This window comes from Lemur catta, chromosome 21 (assembly GCF_020740605.2).
Source record: "Lemur catta isolate mLemCat1 chromosome 21, mLemCat1.pri, whole genome shotgun sequence".
Classification (NCBI taxonomy): Eukaryota; Metazoa; Chordata; class Mammalia; order Primates; family Lemuridae; genus Lemur; species Lemur catta.
In genome coordinates, this window is record NC_059148.1 from 33,672,807 (window position 1) to 33,692,641 (window position 19,835).

Below are 19,835 nucleotides of genomic sequence, written 5' to 3' on the forward strand. Positions count from 1 at the left end.
GTGAGCCCCCCCAGCCCCGCCACCCTCCGGACCCGCTGTCCCCGGGGCTCCCGCCCCGCGCTCCCCGATCTCCCTCCCCGCGTGTAAGTTTGGGGCGCGCGACCCTGCAGGGGGGACGCTCCTAGCCTTGGGGGGCGCGCGGGGTGGGGTGTGTGTGCAGGGGGTGGTCTCCGCGCGGGCTCAGGGTTGGGGACTGTCGTGCTGTGCGCCCAGCTGAGACGTCCCGATTGCGTGGGGGGGGGGTCCGGCTGCCACCCCGGTGGGGCTGCGTGGGCGTGTTTGGGGTCCAGGTCGCCGCGTTGTGCGCGGCGCCAAGTGCAGCGGCGTGTGTGTGTGTGTGTGTGTCCCTGGGGTCGTGTCCCCGTCCCCATCCCTCCCCCCTCGCCCCCCCCAGTGGTGCCCGAGCGCCCCGTGTCCAACTTTTAAGTCTGTTCGTGTGTTTACATACCGAGGCGGGCGGGGTGGGGTGCGGGGTGGCCGGCACGGTGGAGTGCGTGCCGCTCTGTGCGTTTGTTGGGGGTCGCCGGTGTCACGGTGTGACCCCCGTGTGCGCGCGGGGAGGGGGGGGAGTGGTTGTGTGGCTCTGGGACCGACCGCGCGGGCCCCCCCCGTGAGTGTGCGTGGCCGATCCCCCCTCCCCCGGCTTTCCTTTCGTTTTGAGCCTTGCGCTTTGCTCCCACCCGGGGCCGGTCCTCTGCGGAGCTCGGGCCCGCGGGGGCCCCCCCCCCAGGGGCGCACGGGGTGGGGGGGTGACACAGCGTTTGGGACTTGCAGTGGTGGGGGGTGTCCGGGGCTCAGCGGAGCGCTTCAAGGCCCCGTTCCGCCACCACCCTCTCCGCCCAGATCCCCCCCCCAGGTCCCCAGGCCCGAGCTGCGGCCGCCGCGGGAGTCATGGAGATGACACCGGAGCAGCCGCGCTGGATGGCTCACCCCGCAGTGCTCAACGCGCAGCACCCCGACTCCCACCACCCGGGCCTGGTGCACAACTACATGGAGCCGGCCCAGCTGCTGCCCCCCGACGAGGTGGACGTCTTCTTCAACCACCTGGACTCGCAGGGGACCCCGTACTACGCCAACCCGGCCCACGCGCGGGCGCGCGTCTCCTACAGCCCCGCGCACGGTGAGCCCCGCTGCGGGGGGACAGGGGGGGACCCGGGCGTCACGCGCGCCAGAGGGAGGGCTCCCTGCTGCTTCCCGGATGTGGCATCCCAGTCTTCGGAGCAGCTGAGAAATGGGCGGGAAAGGTGGGGAGGGCGGGGGGGGGGGGTGATCTGGAGCCCGTGTCCCCCCTGTCCCTTCCCTGGGGTCCCGCTTTTCTATGGCGCTCGTCTTGCAGCTCTGCAGGGACATTCCTGATTGTGACCGGTTGGGGTGTTGCGTTTCTGGTCTTTTTTTTTTTTTTTTGCTTTGAAAACCCAGGGGTTGGCACCTGGTGGCTCTGGGGCCCCGGGGCGCACGGTGACCCCGTCTCCCTCCGCCCCCGCAGCCCGCCTGACCGGAGGCCAGATGTGCCGGTCCCACTTGTTGCACAGCCCCGGGTTGTCCTGGCTGGACGGGGGCAAAGCGGCCCTGTCCGCGGCCGCCGCCGCGCATCATCACAACCCCTGGACCGTGAGCCCCTTCTCCAAGGCTCCGCTGCACCCCTCAGCCGCGGGGGGCCCCGGAGGGTCCCTCTCCGTGTACCCCGGGCCCGGGGGTGGCAGCGGGGCAGGCGGCGGGAGCTCCCTGACCCCCACGGCGGCCCACTCCGGCTCCCACCTCTTCGGCTTCCCGCCCACGCCCCCCAAAGAAGTGTCCCCCGATCCCAGCACCACGGGGACCGCGTCCCCGGCCCCGTCTGCGGCGGGGGGCGGCGCGGCCCGAGGGGAAGACAAGGAGAGCGTCAAGTACCAGGTGTCGCTGCCCGACAGCATGAAGGTGGAAGGCAGCAGTCCCCTGCGCCCGGGCCTGGCCGTCATGGGGACCCAGCCCGCCACCCACCACCCCATCGCCACCTACCCGTCCTACGTCCCCACCGCCGCCGCCGCCGCCGCCGCGCACGACTACAGCAGCGGCCTCTTCCACCCGGGAGGCTTCCTGGGTGGCCCGGCCTCCAGCTTCACCCCGAAGCAGCGCAGCAAGGCTCGCTCCTGCTCAGGTAAAAGGCAGGGGACTTGGGGACAGTGTGTACCTCTGCAGGAGGGGGCGCTGGGATTGGAGAGAGGGGGCCAGTGGCAGTCTCAGGGATACGGGACCCCCCTGCAATGTTCCTCCCTTAGCACCAGCCCCCGCCCACCCCGATGTTTGCAACCCCAGAATTAGGGGAGACAGGACTCTGCAGCGTGTGACATTTTCTGAAGTGGCCCTGGTGGCCCCCAAAGTTCAGGTCCCTTCCCTCCCCCTCGCTCCCCCCCCTCCCCAGGCCAGAGCTCGGAATGGGAACCGTCCCTTCCCCTGCCCGAAACCTCAGTGGAAACTCGGGGGGGGGGGGCTTAAGACGTAGGGCGTGAGGCCAGGGAAGCGACTCTGTGCCCACGTATGTCGCAGGCGTGTTTGGGAACGTGTGCACACGCGTGTCCATGTGTGTCCAAGCGCGTGTGCATGCTGCGGGCTCCCCAGAGGCTCCGACCCCGCAAGGAATCTGGTTCTCCAACTCCATGAATCCGATCCTGGGATTGCAGCAGCTCCCAGTCTCCTTGGGAGGTTTTTTTTTTTCCCCCCCTGTAGCAAAATTCCAGGGACCTATGCCTGGTCCCTGCCCCCGGTGGCATGTGGCCTCCGCTCTGCCTCCCTGAGAGCCGGAGGGAGGGGATGACACCACAGGTGCCCCCCACACACACCCTGCACCTTTGCCCGAGGCTACCTCAGGCTGTCCACGCGGCCTCCTTCCCGACCCTTTGGAACCAGGGAGAGAGAGATTTTTAAAAACTTTTACTCCTGAGTCCGGGACTGACCTTCTCTTGCCCCCCCAAAAGGCTGACAGCTCAGTTTAAACTAAATCGAGGGGAACTTCCCCGGCCAGCACGAAGGCTCAGGCAGCTTACCCTGCTTGCCCGCCTGGCTTCCACTCAGACCGGCCGGCTCTTCTTCTCTTAGTCCTTTCTCCTAAGTTTGTATTCGAATTCCAGAGGGCCTTTGAACCCGGAGGGGAAAAGAAAACCAAACCAAACAAACAAACAAAAAAGGACCCCCAAACAGCAAAACAAGGCCACTTAGTCTAAAAATGAAAGGCCCTATGATTTATTTGATTCTCAAGTACAACGACTTCGATCGGCCACGTCTGGGGGGACAATTCTGGAAGGGGAGACAAGTTGGGGGGAAGGAAGGACAGGCCCCTGGGCTGACAGCAGAAGAAGGACAGTGGGCTGTGGCTGTCAACGTGGGGACAGAGACTCTCTGGAGGGGGGAGGGAGGGAGCCTCCGGGCCCAGCCAGGTCGAGCTGGGCGGCTCCAGCCACTGTGTCGCCCGCGGCAAAGTTTGCTGTAAATAAGCTTTCCCTTTCGCTCCTAGAATCCCTGAGGCCCTGTCCCCCACCCCCTCCTCCCTCCTCTCCCTTTCTGCTCTGGAGGATTTAATGTGTGTTGGGGGGGGACTTTGGCCTCTAAGGACTCCCTGGAACCCCTCCCGTAGGGGGACCCTACCTGCTTAGGATTCGGGGTGGACTGAGACTAAAAGATGCAAGAGCCAAGGCCAGGCAGACTGGGAGGGAGACGGTTGGCCTCATCTCTCCCTGTGCGTCCCCTTCCAGAAGGCCGGGAGTGTGTCAACTGTGGGGCCACGGCCACCCCCCTCTGGCGACGGGACGGCACGGGTCACTATCTTTGCAACGCCTGTGGCCTCTACCACAAGATGAACGGGCAGAACCGGCCGCTGATCAAGCCCAAGCGCAGACTGGTAGGCACAGGGCGCCGGGGGGACAGGGGGCTGGGGACAGGGGACAGGGGGTTGGGGACGGGGGCTGGGGACTGGGAGCTGAGGACAGGGGGCTGGAGAGGTGGCCGCCTGGCCTGGTGGGGCTTGGCGCCTAATTAAGGGAAAAGGCAACCTTTCGAATGCAGATGCTTTGCAACTCGAAATTCTCTTTGCACGCTGAGATCACTTGGGTGTCATTCCATGGGGGGGGGATCCTCCAAGTTGAGTGTCCAGGGAGGGGACACCCAACTGCCCCAACTCCCGCCCTCTCTGGCCTCTGTTTAACTCTCTTTTTAAAAATAGAGGGCCGCGAAGTACTTTTCCTTGTGGCTGGCCCTGGGCGGCCCTCCCTCCTCCCTGGCTTTCCCAGCTCCCAACAATCTGCCCCGTCCTTATTTAAATAAAACACACACTCAACACCGGCCACCAAAAAAAAAAAAAAAAAACCAAAAAAAAAAAAAAAAAAGAAAGAAACCAAAAAAAAAAAAAAAAGAAAGAAACCAAAAAAAAAAAAAAAAAAAAAAACCAAACAAAAAAAAATGCCTGGCCTTTATTATTTTTCCATGGAGTCACCTACACTGTGTATTTTCATTTGAGCGATTGAAAAAAAAAAAAAAAAGCCAAAAAAAAAAGCAAAACCAAAAAAAAAAAAAAAAACCCAAAAAAAAAAAAAACCAACCAAAAAAAAAAAAATGCCTGGCCTTTATTATTTTTCCATGGAGTCACCTACACTGTGTATTTTCATTTGAGCGATTGAAAAAAAAAAAAAAATCGCCCTTTCGGATCTCCTGCCGGAGTTTCCTATCCGGACATCTGCAGGCTGAAGATAAGGAAACTCCCGTGTATCTGTTTCCGGACTCTGCGCAGTTTTGCCAGTGTCGCCGCTGCCTGGTCCTGCCCCTCGCTGGGCTGTTTTGAAATTTCCAGTCCCCTCCGCTCTGCAAATAATGCGTAAAATGCTAAGAATAATAAATATATATATATATATATATATAAATTTTTTTTTTTTTTTGCAGGGCAAAAGTGATTTATGAGGGTTTAAATAGTTCAGCCCTGCTTTGGGGCCCCCCCACCCCATTTTTTTTTCTTTTATTCCACCCCCCCCCTCCCCGGAGTGAGGGCGGGGTGAGGGCAGGAGTGGGGGGTAGGGGTGGAGGACGCGGTGTTGGCCCCTGAGTCAGGATTCCAGCTTGGGGCTGCTTACTCACCCCTGCCCCGCCCCCCCTTGTCCCTTCTGCCCCCTGGGTGACCATGCTCGGAGACCCTGCTGCTAGCCTCGGTCCCCCACCCCTCCCCTGGCCGCCTGCTGCACTCCAGCCCGTGGGTCTCTGGGAAGCATCCGGGGACTGGCTCTGTGACACTTTGGTGGCACTTGTAGAACCAGGAGAGGGGCTCTGCTTCTTCGGGGGGGGGGGACGTAAAAGTCCCCTCTGAGGTCCCTTCTCTGGGAACCAGATACTAATTTCCAGTCCCCCGTCTCTGCCTGGCTCTTCCTGTCCACCGGGGACTCAGCGCGGTTAGAACTCTGAGATTTGGAGGACAGGTGGCCCGTAGGGGGACCAGCTGCACAGGTGGGAACGTCTTGTGTCCCCACTGCCCACCGTGAGACCCCCCCCCCAGGCCACGTGTGACCACCGATCACTTGCAATGTCCCTAGTGCAGGTCCGGGAGCTGGAACGAAAGTTTTGATTTTATTAACTTGTAGTTGGCATCGAATTGAAGTTGCTGCAGGTGGCTGGTGGCTGCCATATTGGACAGGACAGCTGTGTCCCCTCCAAACCTGGCATGTCCCATGCCCCCTCCCTGGGCCTGGCCTCAGGGACACCGATTCACCCAGAATTGTGGATTTAGAGGGGCCTCCTATGGGAGGCTCCAGAGCTGGGGTGCTTGAGGCGAACGGGGCCAGCTTGGCCCTGGGATGCCCTTCTGGTGCCTCAGTTTCCCCATGCATGGAGTCTGGGCTGCTGTTGATTCTCCCTTCTCATTTTTTTTTTTTTTTTTTTGCAATCTCGTGGATTGCAATATCAGGCTTCTACCCGAATTGTAAAATTCCCGGGTTTCTGAGAGTCGGTGGGGGCTGGGGGTGGGGACAAGGGTCGTCGGGAGGGAAGGAGGGAGGGAGGTCGAGGAAAGGGGCATCGTGGGAGCCCCGGCGCCTGACGCTGCTGCCACCCTCCCCCCTACTCCCAGTCGGCCGCCAGGAGAGCCGGCACCTGCTGTGCCAATTGCCAGACGACAACCACCACCTTATGGCGTCGGAACGCCAACGGGGACCCAGTCTGTAATGCCTGTGGCCTCTACTACAAGCTCCACAATGTGAGTGCGCCCCGCCCCTCCCGGGGGACCTCTGTGCTTTGTGCCGCTTGGCTTGGGAAGCCACCAGCCTGCAAGCCGGGAGGGCTTCCCGTAAGAGGGGGTGAGCCCGCCCCCCCGTCCGGGAGGCGGGCCTGGCTGGAGAGCAGGGCCCAGGGCCTTCAGGGAAGTGGTATCTCCGTTGGGAAAAAAAGTTGGGGGGCGTTTCAGTTGTCTAGTTGAGGGGGGCTGTCTCCCAGTGTGGGACAGTCTCCCGCATGGACAACCGTCCTGCCTTGCAATGCAACGGCGCCATCAGGGGACTGTGGAGGTCAAGGGCTCCTGGGGACCCCAGAGCGGCCGCAGGGGCGGGCGGGGGGCCCGCGGGGGTCATCTTCCTGGGGGACCCCCTAAAAGCTCCGTGCTGGGCTCCAGGTCAACAGGCCGCTGACCATGAAGAAGGAGGGAATCCAGACCCGCAACCGGAAAATGTCCAACAAGTCTAAGAAGAGCAAGAAGGGGGCGGAGTGCTTCGAGGAGCTGTCCAAGTGCATGCAAGACAAGTCGTCCCCCTTCAGCGCCGCCACCCTGGCCGGACACATGGCACCCGTGGGTCACCTCCCGCCCTTCGGTCACTCGGGACACATCCTGCCCACGCCCACGCCCATCCACCCCTCCCCCAGCCTGTCCTTCGGCCATCCGCACCCGTCCAGCATGGTGACCGCCATGGGCTAGGGACAGCCCCGTGCCACTGGACGGACAGACAGACACGTGGTGGAGGGCGGGTGACGGCGGACCCAACGCTTAGCTGCCCACCGTCCCCGAGAACTGATGTCACCGCTGCCAGCCACGCCCGCTGGAGGGCGCGTCACCTCAACCTGGCTGTCACTGTGAATACCCCCAGCTGGTGTCTCTGCGCCGGCTGGTGGCCGCGTGGGATGTCCCTCCTCCTGGACAACCGTTGGGAAAGCAAAAAGGGACAACTTGATGGCGAGACAAGGAGGGTGCGGGGGGACACAGATCAAGGCAATCGTTTTTTGCAAGGCAAAAGGAGGAGGCGAAAAATAATTTATTTTGCTCTGGTTTCTAAAAAGGACCCGGGGAGTCGGGGTTGGAGCTGTCCCCAGTTCTGCTGGTTCTTCCTTGGGGACCAACCGCCGCCTGGCCGGTGTGCGTGCCGGGGCTCTTGGGGGCCAGGGGACAGATCTGCGGGGACCTCAGCCCGCACCCGCTTGTCCTCTGGCTTCTGTCCCGAAACAGCTGGGCCCTCGAGCCGAGGCCGGCCGGGGGTGGGGGGGGGGGGCGCTGTCCCCGACGCTGGCCCGGCCGCCGAGGGCAGGGACAATCACAGGGCGGTCCCCGTGCACGGATTCCCAGGCCAGGGCTGGGTCACAGGAAGGAAAATAACATTTTCTTGAACAGGGGAAATGTCTCCCACGTTTGCTCCCCGGGGCTTGCGGGCTGCAGCCGGCCGGTGTGACCGTGTCCCGCTAACTGTCCCCAAGTCACAGCGTGCCCGTCTTTGCCGGGTGAACCCCTGTAAATACATCCTTTTTCTGCAAAGCCCCCCCAGCCCGTCCTCCCCTCCCACTCTGAGACAAAAGGAAAAAAATATATATATTAAAAAAACAAAAACAACTACAGGAGCTGAACTCGGAACGGAGTGAGTTGTTTTATTTTGAAAGTCTTTTTTTTTTGGGGGGGGGGTCCAAATTATAGGTTGCCATGGAAACCCCGCTAGGGGAAGGAATCAAAAGCTACACACGGAGGCTGGAGCTTGGCATATTATTTGGGGGGGCCCAAAGCGCTAGAACGAAAGCTGGGGGGCACCGGGGAGCGGGCTTTGCAGCTCTCGGTTTGCAGGGGTGACAGGCGAGGGGACAGGTTGGCGGGTGCCGGCTGGCCTGGCAGGTGGCAAAGGCAGGAGTTGGGGTGCAGCGTCACAGATGGAGGGGGGGGGCGTCCCCGGTTCTGGATGTGCCCTGCCGTGGCTGTCCGGATCGTCCCCGAGGCACAGCTGTACATAAACGTGTCCCTCCGTGGTGACAGCGGGGCCGCGGTGGCCGGCACTGCAAGGGGGGAGGGCGGGGACGGTCCCCGCGGCCGGGGACGAGGATTGTGGTCACGTCCCAAGTGCAATAGGGTCAGCCGATCGCTGCGGGCACCACGACAACCAGAAATAACTTATTTTGTACTAGTATCCGCGTCAAAAAAACAAAAAAAAAAACCAAAAAAAGAAAAAGATGAAGACTCGGCAGTATTTTCTGGTTCCCTGTTTGATCTGGGCGAGTTTTATTGCGCATTCGCGAACTAAGTTATTGTTAATTATATGTCGCCAACATTTCTGTATCGTCGGTAAAGACTGTGCGCCATCCTGCCACTGCTTTCAAGTGAATAATGTTAAGAGGAATAAAATACTTTTTTTGGGAAAAGCGCCTGGCCTGGCTCGTGGGCTGCTGCTGAGTCCTGAGTTCGAATCCCGGCATCGGGCACCGGGCTGGGGTGGAGCGGGGAGGGCCCCGTCTGGCTTCGGTCTGATCTTGTCACCGACATTGTGATCGTCCCCTGAATGGCTTCCATCCGCATGTCCTCTTTGCCCCCCTCAGGGGCTGAGGCCAACAGGACCGACCCCACCCCGTCCCCTTCCTCCCAGATGCCCATCGGCTCTGGTTGCTGCCATACCTGGTCATCAATACTCCTGTGCATTGACAACCCTGATGTCATGGATGGCCGCCATTTGTTTTTTTTTTTTTTTTTTTTTGAGACAGAGTCTGGCTCTGTCGCCCGGGCTAGAGTGCCGTGGCGTCAGCCTCGCTCACAGCAGCCTCAACCTCCCGGGCTCAAGCGATCCTCCTGCCTCAGCCTCCCGAGTCGCTGGGACTACAGGCACGCGCCACCACGCCCGGCTCATTTTTTCTGTATATTTTTAGTTGTCCAGCTAATTTCTTTCTATTTTTAGTACAGACGGGGTCTCACTACATTGGCCAGTCTGGTCTCGAACTCCTGACCTCGAGCGATCCTCCCGCCTCGGCCTCCCAGAGTGCCGGGGTGACAGGCGTGAGCCACCGCGCCTGGCCGATGGCTGCCATCTTTGATCAGCGATGTTGGTCATCGGTGAAAGCCACTACAACCGATATCGCTGATCAACGAATGACGGGTCTGATCACGAGAGCCCGATTACTATTACAGTAACTGATCGTCGATACTTGATCGCCAATATTTCCTCCATGTTTCCGCTCACGGATGTGTCTGACCAATGACATCCACCAAATGTGATCACCAATGTCTTTGCTCGCCAGTAGTAGCCCTGACACCAATGTCCCAGGTCATCGATAAGTATGATCACTGATGTCATTGATCGGGGTTTTTTTCCCACCGATAGATCTGATCGTGTGATAACCAGCATCTCCTGTCACCCTCATCACCGATGTCTCTTTAACAATGTCCTTGGTCACTCATCTCCGATCACCAATATCTCAAACCAGCAACGTGCCTGATGACCAATGTCCCTGACTGTAGAATCCTCTTGTCACATTTTCTATCAACGTGGTCACCAGCGATTCTGGTTACCAATATCCCTGATGGCTCAATTTGTCATGAAGATCTCTACTATTTCTGCCAGGCGCGGTGGCTCACGCCTGTCACCCCAGCACTCTGGGAGGCCGAGGCGGGAGGATCGCTCGAGGTCAGGAGTTCGAGACCAGCCTGAGCAAGAGCGAGACCCCGTCTCTACTAAAAATAGAAAGAAATGATCCGGACAGCTAAAAATATATATAGAAAAAATGAGCCAAGCGTGGTGGCGCATGCCTGTCGTCCCAGCGACTCGGGAGGCTGAGGCAGGAGGATCGCTGGAGCCCGGGAGGCTGAGGTTGCTGTGAGCGAGGCTGACGCCACGGCACTCTAGCCCGGGCGACAGAGTGAGACTCTGTCTCAAAAAAAAAAAAAAAAAACAAAAACCATAACTTAGCACCAAGGGCTAGAATCTAGGTCCCAGGGACCCAAATCCAGACCCTAGAACTTGAACTTGGCTGAGGCCCTGAGCTCCAGAGTCCTGAGCCTGAGCCCATAACTCGGAATGATCAACAAAAAAGGCCACATTTTTTTGGCTAGTCCTTCCCGGGCTAATTTCCCTCCTCCTGGTCCCGTCTCCTGGCAATGTCGGCCCAAGACTGCAGGGACAGTGTCTTGTCACCGTTGTGTGCCCCACACCCCTGGCTGGCTTGGGGTAAGTGCTCCCCAAACCTCTGTTAAACAGATTCATTCGTTTACCCCACCGTGTTCACTGACCCATTTGTTCCTGGTGTCTGTGTGGGAAATGACACACACACACAGACCCTTGCTCTGGTGACAAGCTCGTGCCACACTCGCTGTCAGGAAATTCTTGCAGGGGAGGGGCTGTTTCCGACGAGGAGGCCACAGTCAGAGTGACACGGAGCCAGGAGGCAGGTGAGGGGCCGAAGTTCAAGTCCCAGCAAGCCACTTCGGGGCAACAGAACGGAGGCTCGGGGACTCCTGTGTCCCAGCGACTGTTCCGTCCTCTGCAAAGCCATTAGCTTGGAACAGTGACACCGCAGCCCGGAGTCATCGTGGAGGGCAAACAGTTTCGGTTTTGTGGCCACACATGGCACCCAGGCAGGGCCAGGGGTGCAGGCCGGGCTCAGCGAATGACTGCCTTGAGCTGGCCGTGGTGGCTTTTATGATTCTAAGGGACCTCTCGGGAACTGGCACCAGGGTGGCAGGCGGGGTGAGCCTTTGTTCCATCTGTTGGCACCCAGGGTGGGGGGCTGGGCGCCCGACAAAAACTTGCCTGCTGTCTGGACGGATCCTGTACGTGTGGGCCAGGTGAGATTCTGCCCAGCCAGTCTCACCGGGGATGGAATAACCCCGCGCCTCGTATTGATCGGGACACCTCCGTTATCACCCGTCACCCTGTAAATAATAGGGTGCGCTGGAGTTCGCCAAGTCCCCGCCATTGATCCGTTGACTCTGCAGGGAACCGCAGGGTTGGAGGGACTGTGACAATAGAATCTTGTTGGATATCAGAAAGCATTTCTGTCTCTCTCACCCCGCCCCCCTGCCCCCCGCCGACACCTCACTTTATTTTCCCTAATTTTGTGACTTATCCTGCTGGTCCCACTTGTTAGTTTTGCCAGATAAAGTTGGGAATCGTTTATCATTTTGCCTAAAAAAAAAAAAAAAAAGCCAGGGATGGGCGCGGTGGCTCACGCCTGTCACCCCAGCACTCGGGGAGGCCGAGGCGGGAGGATCGCTCGAGGTCAGGAGTTCGAGGCCAGCCTGAGCAAGAGCGAGACCCCTGTCTCTACTAAAAATAGAAAGAAATTAGCTGGACAGCTAAAAATGTATATAGAAAAAATTAGCTGGGCGTGGTGGCACATGCCTGTAGTCCCAGCTACTCGGGAGGCTGAGGCAGGAGGATCGCTTGAGCCCAGGAGGTTGAGGCTGCTGTGAGCGAGGCTGACGCCACGTCACTCTAGCCCGGGCGACAGAGCCAGACTCTGTCTCAAAAAAAAAAAGAAAAAATAGGTGAAAGGTAGCAGGGAACAGGATGAAGATGTCACCCCCAACAGAAATGCAAACAAACAGGCGGGAAACGTCTGCACACGTTCAATCTCAGAATGACCCAACACGTGCAAATTGAACAGGGAAGTCCTACTTTCTACCTCGCATCTTAGCAAAAATAGAAGCGTCCGGGCAGATGTGCAGAAAGAGATTCTGGAATACGTTTCACTGGTGGAAATGATCAAGGTTCCGAATGCGCTGTGGCCCGGCCAGGCCCCTCGGTGCAGCTCAGGAAAACACTAGAATAGGTGGGAAAAAAGCAAGTTGCAGAACAATACAGACGGCAGACTCTGGGTTTTTTGTTTTTTTGTTTTTTTTTTTGAGACAGAGTCTGGCTCTGTCGCCCGGCCTAGAGTGCCGTGGCGTCAGCCTCGCTCACAGCAGCCTCAGCCTCCTGGGCTCAAGCGATCCTCCTGCCTCAGCCTCCCAGAGTGTTACGATGACAGGCGTGAGCCACCGCACCCAGCCCAGACTCCGGTTTTGTTTTTAAAATATTTGTGTAGTTATAGAAAAACACCCGGGAGGATGCATAGCTAATTAGTGGTAGTTGTTAGTTCTGGGAAGTGTGGTCTAGACCAGGGGTGGGGAAAAGCGGACTTTTTCATTTATAAACATGGGCTATTGTTTTCATGTGTTATGGCTTATGCCACCATTGTCATTCAGAAAGAATCTTTAACAAAACCCGTCTTGTTCCTTTTTTTTCTGTCTTGTTCTTAGCTTATCTCTCTCCCTGAGATGTTCTCTCCTTCAGATCTGCCTGAAGAACTTCTCTTCAGTCTTCAAAACCCTGATCAAAGATCCTAGGGAAGGCCGGGCGCGGTGGCTCACGCCTGTCATCCCGGCACTCGGGGAGGCCGAGGCGGGAGGATCACTCGAGGTCAGGAGTTCGAGACCAGCCTGAGCAAGAGCGAGACCCCGTCTCTACTAAAAATAGAAAGAAATTAGCTGGACAGCTAAAAATAGATAGAGAAAAATGAGCCGGGCGTGGTGGCGCATGCCTGTCGTCCCAGCTACTCGGGAGGCCGAGGCAGGAGGATCGCGTGAGCCCAGGAGTTCAAGGTTGTAGTGAGCTATATAATCACGCCACTGCACTCCAGCCTGGGTGACAAAGTGAGTCCTGTCTCAAAAAAAGAAAGAAAGAACCAAACCACCAAACAGGTCACTCGTAATTTTTTAAAGATTCACCTTGAAAACATAAATGCCTTTGGTACACCAAAAATACAATTTTTGATGGCAATATAATTATGTTTATCAAATGATAATTTCACAGCTTGGAAGAAAGTTCTCAGCGTCGGTGCTGTTGAGATTTAAGCTGGACGATCTTCGTGGTTCGGCAGCCTCCCTGCCTGGCCTCTACTCAGGAGATGCCAGCAGCGACGCCCTCAGGCATGACACAAATGTCTCCAGTCATTGCTACATGTCCCGTGGGGAGGGAGGACTGTCCCTGTTGGGAACCACTGGTTTAGAAAGAGATGAACGCATCACATACCCAGGACGGTGAGGCCAGCAAACGGTCAGTGGATGGATGGATGGATGGTTGGGTCAATAGGTGGGCAGGTGGATAGATGGATGGATGGATGGATGGATGGACAGTTGGGTCGGTAGATGGGTGGGTGGACAGATGGATAGATGGATGGATGGATGGATGGGTAGTTGAGTGGGTGGATAGAAGGATGGATGGATGGTTGGGTGGGTAGGTGGGCGGGTGGATAGATGGGTGGATGGATGGATGGATGGGTAGGTGGGTGGATGGGTGGATGGATGGATGGTTGGGTGGGTAGGTGGGCAGGTGGATAGATGGGTGGATGGATGGATGGGTAGGTGGGTGGATGGATGGATGGTTGGGTGGGTAGGTGGGCAGGTGGATAGATGGGTGGATGGATGGATGGATGGGTAGGTGGGTGGATGGGTGGATGGATGGATGGTTGGTTGGGTGGGCAGGTGGGCGGGTGGATAGATGGGTGGATGGATGGATGGGTAGGTGGGTGGATGGGTGGATGGATGGATGGTTGGGTGGGTAGGTGGGCAGGTGGATAGATGGGTGGATGGATGGATGGATGGGTAGGTGGGTGGATGGATGGATGGATGGATGGATGGTTGGGTGGGCAGGTGGGCGGGTGGATAGATGGGTGGATGGATGGTTGGGTTGGTAGGTGGGTGGGTGGATAGAAGGATGGATGGGTGGGTAGGTGGGCATGTTGATAGATGGGTGGATGGATGGATGGATTGGTAGGTGAGTGGATGGATGGATGGATGGTTGGGTGGGTAGGTGGGTGGATGGATAGATGGATGGATGGATGGATGGATGGATGGATGGGTGGGTAGGTGGGTGGATGGATGGATGGATGGTTGGGTGGGTAGGTGGGTGGATGGATAGATGGGTGGATGGATGGATGGATGGGTGGGTAGGTGGGTGGATGGATGGATGGATGGATGGGTGGGTAGGTGGGCGGGTGGATAGATGGGTGGATGGATGGATGGATGGATGGATGGTTGGGTGGGTAGGTGGGCGGGTGGGTAGGTGGGTGGATGGATGGATGGATGGGTGGGTGGGTAGGTGGGTGGATGGATGGATGGATGGATGGGTGGGTAGGTGGGCATGTTGATAGATGGGTGGATGGATGGATGGATCGGTAGGTGGGTGGATGGATGGATGGATGGTTGGGTGGGTAGGTGGGCGGGTGGATAGATGGGTGGATGGATGGGTCACTAAGTGGGCAGGTGGATGAACAGCTGTGTACATGGCGGAACGGGTGGACATCTGCCGGCACAGACGTGTGCATACGCGTGCCGGCCGTGACTCTGGAAGACACTTCGAGCTTTTTTGTTCCATACTCTTTCTGGAAAGACCCGGGAAAACCGACACCCCAGAGGCTGCGCAGGCCCGTGGTTGTGAGGGAGGCTCCGGGTCGAGCCCTGCTGGAGGCTGGGAGCAACCGCTGGCGTCCAAGCTCACGGCCCCACCGGGCTGGCTCCGGGCAGGGGTGGCCGGGGACCCAGGACCCTGGAGGAGGGAAGCTGGAACGAAGAGAGTCCCACAAATGACACGTTCACTGAGGCAGTAAGGGTTCAAGCTGAGCCTCCGGGGGACCGCAGAGGCCACCTCCGGGAAGGCTGTCCCCGGATTGGGACCGTGAGCAAAGGTGACAGCTGGCCCCTGTCACCGCCACCGGCTCAGAGGGTTGGGCAGGGAGCCTTCCTGGAGTTCTGCACCGTGTCTGGCTGGGACCCGAGCTCATCTTGTCACTCTGGGGAAGAGAGGCTGTCCCCTGTCCCCACTTCCCACGTGTCCTGGGCAGCCCTGAGCGCTCACGTCCCTGCCACCAACGTGCGTGTCCCCCTGCCACGACTGTCCACCCACCCATCCGCCCACCCGCCCTCGCGGCCGCCCCTCCGCTCGCCTGTCCTTCTGTCCACCCAGCCACCAGTCCGGGGCTGTCACCCATCCATCCTGGAGCTAATGCGGTTAGAGAACGAGGAGCCCGGAGGGCAGAGAAGGCCCCAAACTGCCCATCTGGCCGGCGGGGGGGGGGGCGGGGACGGGGACGGGGACGGGGCTGGAGGGACTGAGCCAGCGACTGCCAGGATCATCTAATTACGAGCTCCGGTGATAAGCAGATAGGATCGGGGTGATTAGAATCCTTTTAAAAAGCCACTCCATTAGTTCCCAGGGACAGAGAGGGGGGGCTCTGGTGGCTCTCGGAATACCAATTGGCCGCCTAATCGGCCCTGTCACCTCAGCTCGCCTGGGGAGGTCTTGCGGGGACCGCTGTGTGACCTTCAGTGTGTGTCCGGCCCTCTCTGGGCCTCCCCGCCCATCATCGGTCACCGATAATGACTGAGATCACCCAGCCGCCTAAGACCCGCTTTCTCTTCCCCGGCCCTGGGGTCCGCCTGGGACCAGGGACATGGGGTGGGGACTTGCCCCCCGCCACCCAGGGGTCCCCCCGCCACCTTCAGGGACCCTGGCCAGTGACAGTCACGCTCTGCCTGCACAGGACACACCCACCCCGGGAGTCCCACCGAGCCGGCTGTTCTCAGTGCCCTGGGACAGCCCTGAGCCACTGTCCCCGTCCCAGGTGCCGTCGTCGTTGGCTGCGTAGAGAGTAGGGGGACATCCAAGGCAGGCTCACGTGCCACCTGCACGTCCCGGGGGACCAGGGGTCCGGGAAGCAAGGCAGCGGGGACGACCTCAGGCTGCGGGGCCGCAGTGAGGGGCCGACCCAGAGCTGGGCTCTCGCGATGTCCCAGGAAGCTGTCCCCTGCGACCCTCAGCCTGCAGCCCCCAAATCTCGCGTGCTGGAGACTCTAACCCGGAACCCTACGGGGGAGAAGATTCTGGAAAACCCCCCCTGACTTCTCCAGGCTGCAAGGAGACCCTAGAAGCTTCCCCGTCCGTGAGAGCACCAGCCCTCTCCGGCTGGAGACTTCCAGAAGCTTCTTTTTTTTTTTTTTTTTTTTTTTTTTTGAGTGAGGCTCCCTGCGGCAAGGCCGGGTGCGGTGGCTCACGCCTGTCACCCCAGCACTCTGGGAGGCCGAGGCGGGAGGATCGCTCGAGGTCAGGAGTTCGAGACCAGCCTGAGCAAGAGCGAAACCCCGTCTCTACTAAAAAAACAGAAATAAATTATCTGCACGACTAAAAATATGTACAGAAAAAAAAAAAATGAGCCGGGCGTGGTGGCGCATGCCTGTCGTCCCAGCTACTCGGGAGGCTGAGGCAGGAGGATCGCTGGAGCCCAGGAGTCTGAGGCTGCTGTGAGCGAGGCTGACGCCACGGCACTCTAGCCCGGGTGACAGAGTGACACTCTGTCTCAAAAAAAAAAAAATAAAAAAAAAAAATTGTTATTTGTGATTTCTAAATACGACCCAACAAGAGTAAGATTTAAAGAAATAGAAAAGCCTGGGACCCTCTGGTGACCTCTGTCACTTTATTAGTTTTCTGGGGCTGTTAGGACAAATAAATGCTCCCAGATTGGGTGGCTTTAATACAACAGGAATCTATTTTGTCACGGTTCCGGGGCCAGAAGTCTGAAACCACAGTGTCGGCCGCCATCCCTGGTGGCTCTGGGAGAGCCCCTCTTCCCCGCTCCTCCCCACGGCGGGTCACTCTCTGAGTCCCCTGTCGCCACCTTCATGTCACCTCCTCTTCTGTCTGCGTTTCTTACAATGACACTTGTCACTGGATTTAGGGCCCACCCACATAATCCACGAGGATCTCATTTCAACATCCTTAATTTTTTTTTTTCCCCCAAGAAAAGTTTGCTTTCTAATTTTTTTTTTTGAGATGGGGGTCTTGCTATGCTGTCCAGGCTGATCTCGGCTCCAGCGAGCCTCCTGCCTCAGCCAGCTGCACACCCCCATGCCCGGCTTCGAAAGCCTTAATTTAATTACATCTGCAAAGATCCTTTTCCCAAATAGGATCGCATCCAGAGGTTCTGGGGTTCACGGTGGGGTTCATACCTTTTTGGGGGCGACCACCATTGAACCCACCCTACTCACCCCTGTACCCTTGTCACCAGTCCCTATTTTTCTTACCAGAATTGAGTGCGATGCGTCTCTCGTTATCAGTTGCTGTCCGCTCCGCTTCCGCCTTCCACGGCCCTAGGTCTGTCACCAACTTGCTGTGTGACCCTCAGCCAGTCGCCGTGCGTCTCTGAGCCTCATTCGCCTAATGGAGGTTTACCGATTGCCACGTGTGCCAGGGACGGTCCCGGACGCCGGCGAGCCCCCCTGCCTTCACGGAGCTCGCCTCTGGGGACCGATGGGACACGGGGGCGTCAGAGCCCCCTCCCGCCCGTCCGCTGCCTGCTGACCCCTCCGCGACCTTGGGCCTCCTTGCTCCGTAGCAGGAATGTGGCCTTCGGGCTCAGACCCCAGGCAGCCCTCCCTGCTCCCAACTATTGTCACTAACCTTCTACGGCCACCTGGGCTGGCCGGGACCCCACGGCTTGCCCTGCCTCTGCCCGGTGGCTCTCGGGGCTCCGCCAACACCCCTGGAGGGACAGGATGGTCCCAGGGCCACCACGCGGGCCAAGCCTGGCCTGGCCCAGAGCTGGGGGTGCGGATGAGCCACGCCCTTGGGGGCTGATGTCACAAAGCCGCCCCCTGCCGGCCCCGCCCCGCTCTGGCTCTGCGGTGGGGTCTGCCCGGCCCCCCGGCCCCGGCCACAGTGGCAGTGCCCGTCCCCCTCCCCCCCACCCCTCTCAGCGGAGTCCCCAGCTGTCCCTGAGAACGGGGACTATGAAAGGGTAACCTCCCGGGCACAGTGTCGCCCGCCCGGAGCCAGCCGATTCCAGCAGGGGACCCTCCGCGCCCCGGAAGGTGTGTCCCCCAGGGACAGCAGCGACCGACCGCCTCCGCCCCAGATCAGCCTCCCCCCGCCCCCCGTGTCTGCGCCCTGTCGCGGTCCCGCCCGGGTCCCCGAGCATGGCCAACTATTACGAGGTCTTGGGGGTCCCGGCCAGCGCGTCCCCGGAGGACATCAAGAAAGCCTACCGCAAGCTGGCCCTGAGGTGGCACCCGGACAAGAACCCCAACAACAAGGACGAGGCCGAGAAGAAGTTCAAGCAGGTGTCCGAAGCCTACGAGGTCCTGTCGGACTCCAAGCGGCGCTCCCTGTACGACCGGGCCGGCTGTGACAGCTGGCGCTCGGGTGGCGGGGCTGGCACCCCCTACAGCTGTCCCTTCGACACCGGCTACACCTTCCGGAACCCCGAGGACATCTTCCGCGAGTTTTTCGGCGGCCTGGACCCCTTCTCCTTCGACTTCTGGGACGCCCCGTTCGGCAGCGACCGCGGTGGCCGGGGACACGGGCTCCGGGGAGCCTTCGCCACCGGCTTCGGGGAGTTCCCGCCCTTCGTGGAGGCTTTCTCGTCCTTCAATGCCCTGAGTCGCCGCGGTGGCGGCAGCCGGACCACCTTCTCGTCCACCTCGTTCGGGGGCCCCGGGCCCGGCAGCTCCGGGTTCAAATCGGTGATGTCGTCCACCGAGGTGATCAACGGGCACAAGGTGACCACCAAGCGCGTCGTGGAGAACGGGCAGGAGCGGGTGGAGGTGGAGGAGGACGGGCAGCTCAAGTCGGTCACCATCAACGGCAAGGAGCAGCTCAAGAGGGTGGACAGCAAGTAGGCACCACGCCGGCCACCCCCCCCCCCCCGCCCCGGCACTGTCACCGCCGCCACCGCGGGCTGGTGCTTAATAAATGCGCAAAGTGACTTCACGGCTACGCGGCCCCGGCTTTGTACGGGGATGGGGCAGCGTCTTTGCAGACCTGGCAGGCGCCGGCTCCGGCTGGAGGGGACACACAGGGAGGCGCGGGGACCGTCCCCACGGTGGAATCCGCCTCAGACCCAGTTCTGTCCCTTCGTCTGTCCTCGTGCCGTCGCCCCCGACCCCCTGCTCCTGCTACCGATCGGCCTCCCCCTCCCCAAACGCACCGATGCCAACCCCCCCAAGGGACCTCGTGCCACCTGCGTGGCTTTAAACCCCCTCTCTGACGCCCCCTCTGTTCTGCCACCGCGCCCGATCTGCGGCCCCAGGGCCTTTGCACGTGCCATTCTGCTAGACGGATGCCTGCTCATCTCCAGCGGGGCACAGGGAGGGCGCAGGGGACCGCGTTCTTGTCACCCGCCGTGCAGCGGGGGGAGCCGGAGGGAAGGCAGGTGTGCGGAGTGTGGCCCTCGGTAGCAGCGGCAGAGGGTGGAGAGGACACAGGCGGGTGAGCTGAGAGGGCTGAGTCAGGAGGTTGCAGAAGTCCCTTCTGCAAAAGTGACATCCATGAGGCGCCGGAATGACAGTGAGACCTCGGGCCATGTGGCCAACTAGGGGGACAGAAAAGCATTTTGCACACACAAGGCATGGCACGTGCAAAGGCCCTGGGGCAGGAACTCTGTTGGAGAACCGGCAAAGAAGCTAATAAGGCACCTGCATGCCGTCCCCTTTTAATGTCCCCAGACAGGGGTCACGGACCCCGTGTTCTCTAAAAGGAAACTGAGGCACAGAAGGGAGAGGGTCACACAGCTGGCAGACGGTTGAGCCAGAATCTCAGCCCAGGTATCGACTCCAAACGACT

The 19,835-nt window shown here is 59.5% G+C and overlaps 2 protein-coding genes across 2 annotated transcripts; both read left to right on the plus strand.

The window, feature by feature from the left end:
* Positions 1-67: 67 nt before the first annotated feature.
* On the plus strand, positions 68-8,616 carry GATA2 (GATA binding protein 2). The gene is made up of 6 exons (XM_045534243.1): positions 68-83; positions 844-1,120; positions 1,487-2,137; positions 3,729-3,874; positions 6,083-6,208; positions 6,620-8,616. Exons 2-6 carry the CDS (start codon positions 892-894, stop codon positions 6,917-6,919), a joined length of 1,452 nt encoding a protein of 483 aa, XP_045390199.1. The 5' UTR covers positions 68-83; positions 844-891; the 3' UTR covers positions 6,920-8,616.
* A 9,574-nt stretch (positions 8,617-18,190) lies between these two features.
* Positions 18,191-18,894, plus strand: DNAJB8 (DnaJ heat shock protein family (Hsp40) member B8). The gene has a single exon (XM_045534245.1). The coding sequence runs from the start codon at positions 18,191-18,193 to the stop codon at positions 18,890-18,892; it is 702 nt and encodes a 233-aa protein (XP_045390201.1). The 3' UTR covers positions 18,893-18,894.
* Positions 18,895-19,835: the final 941 nt, after the last annotated feature.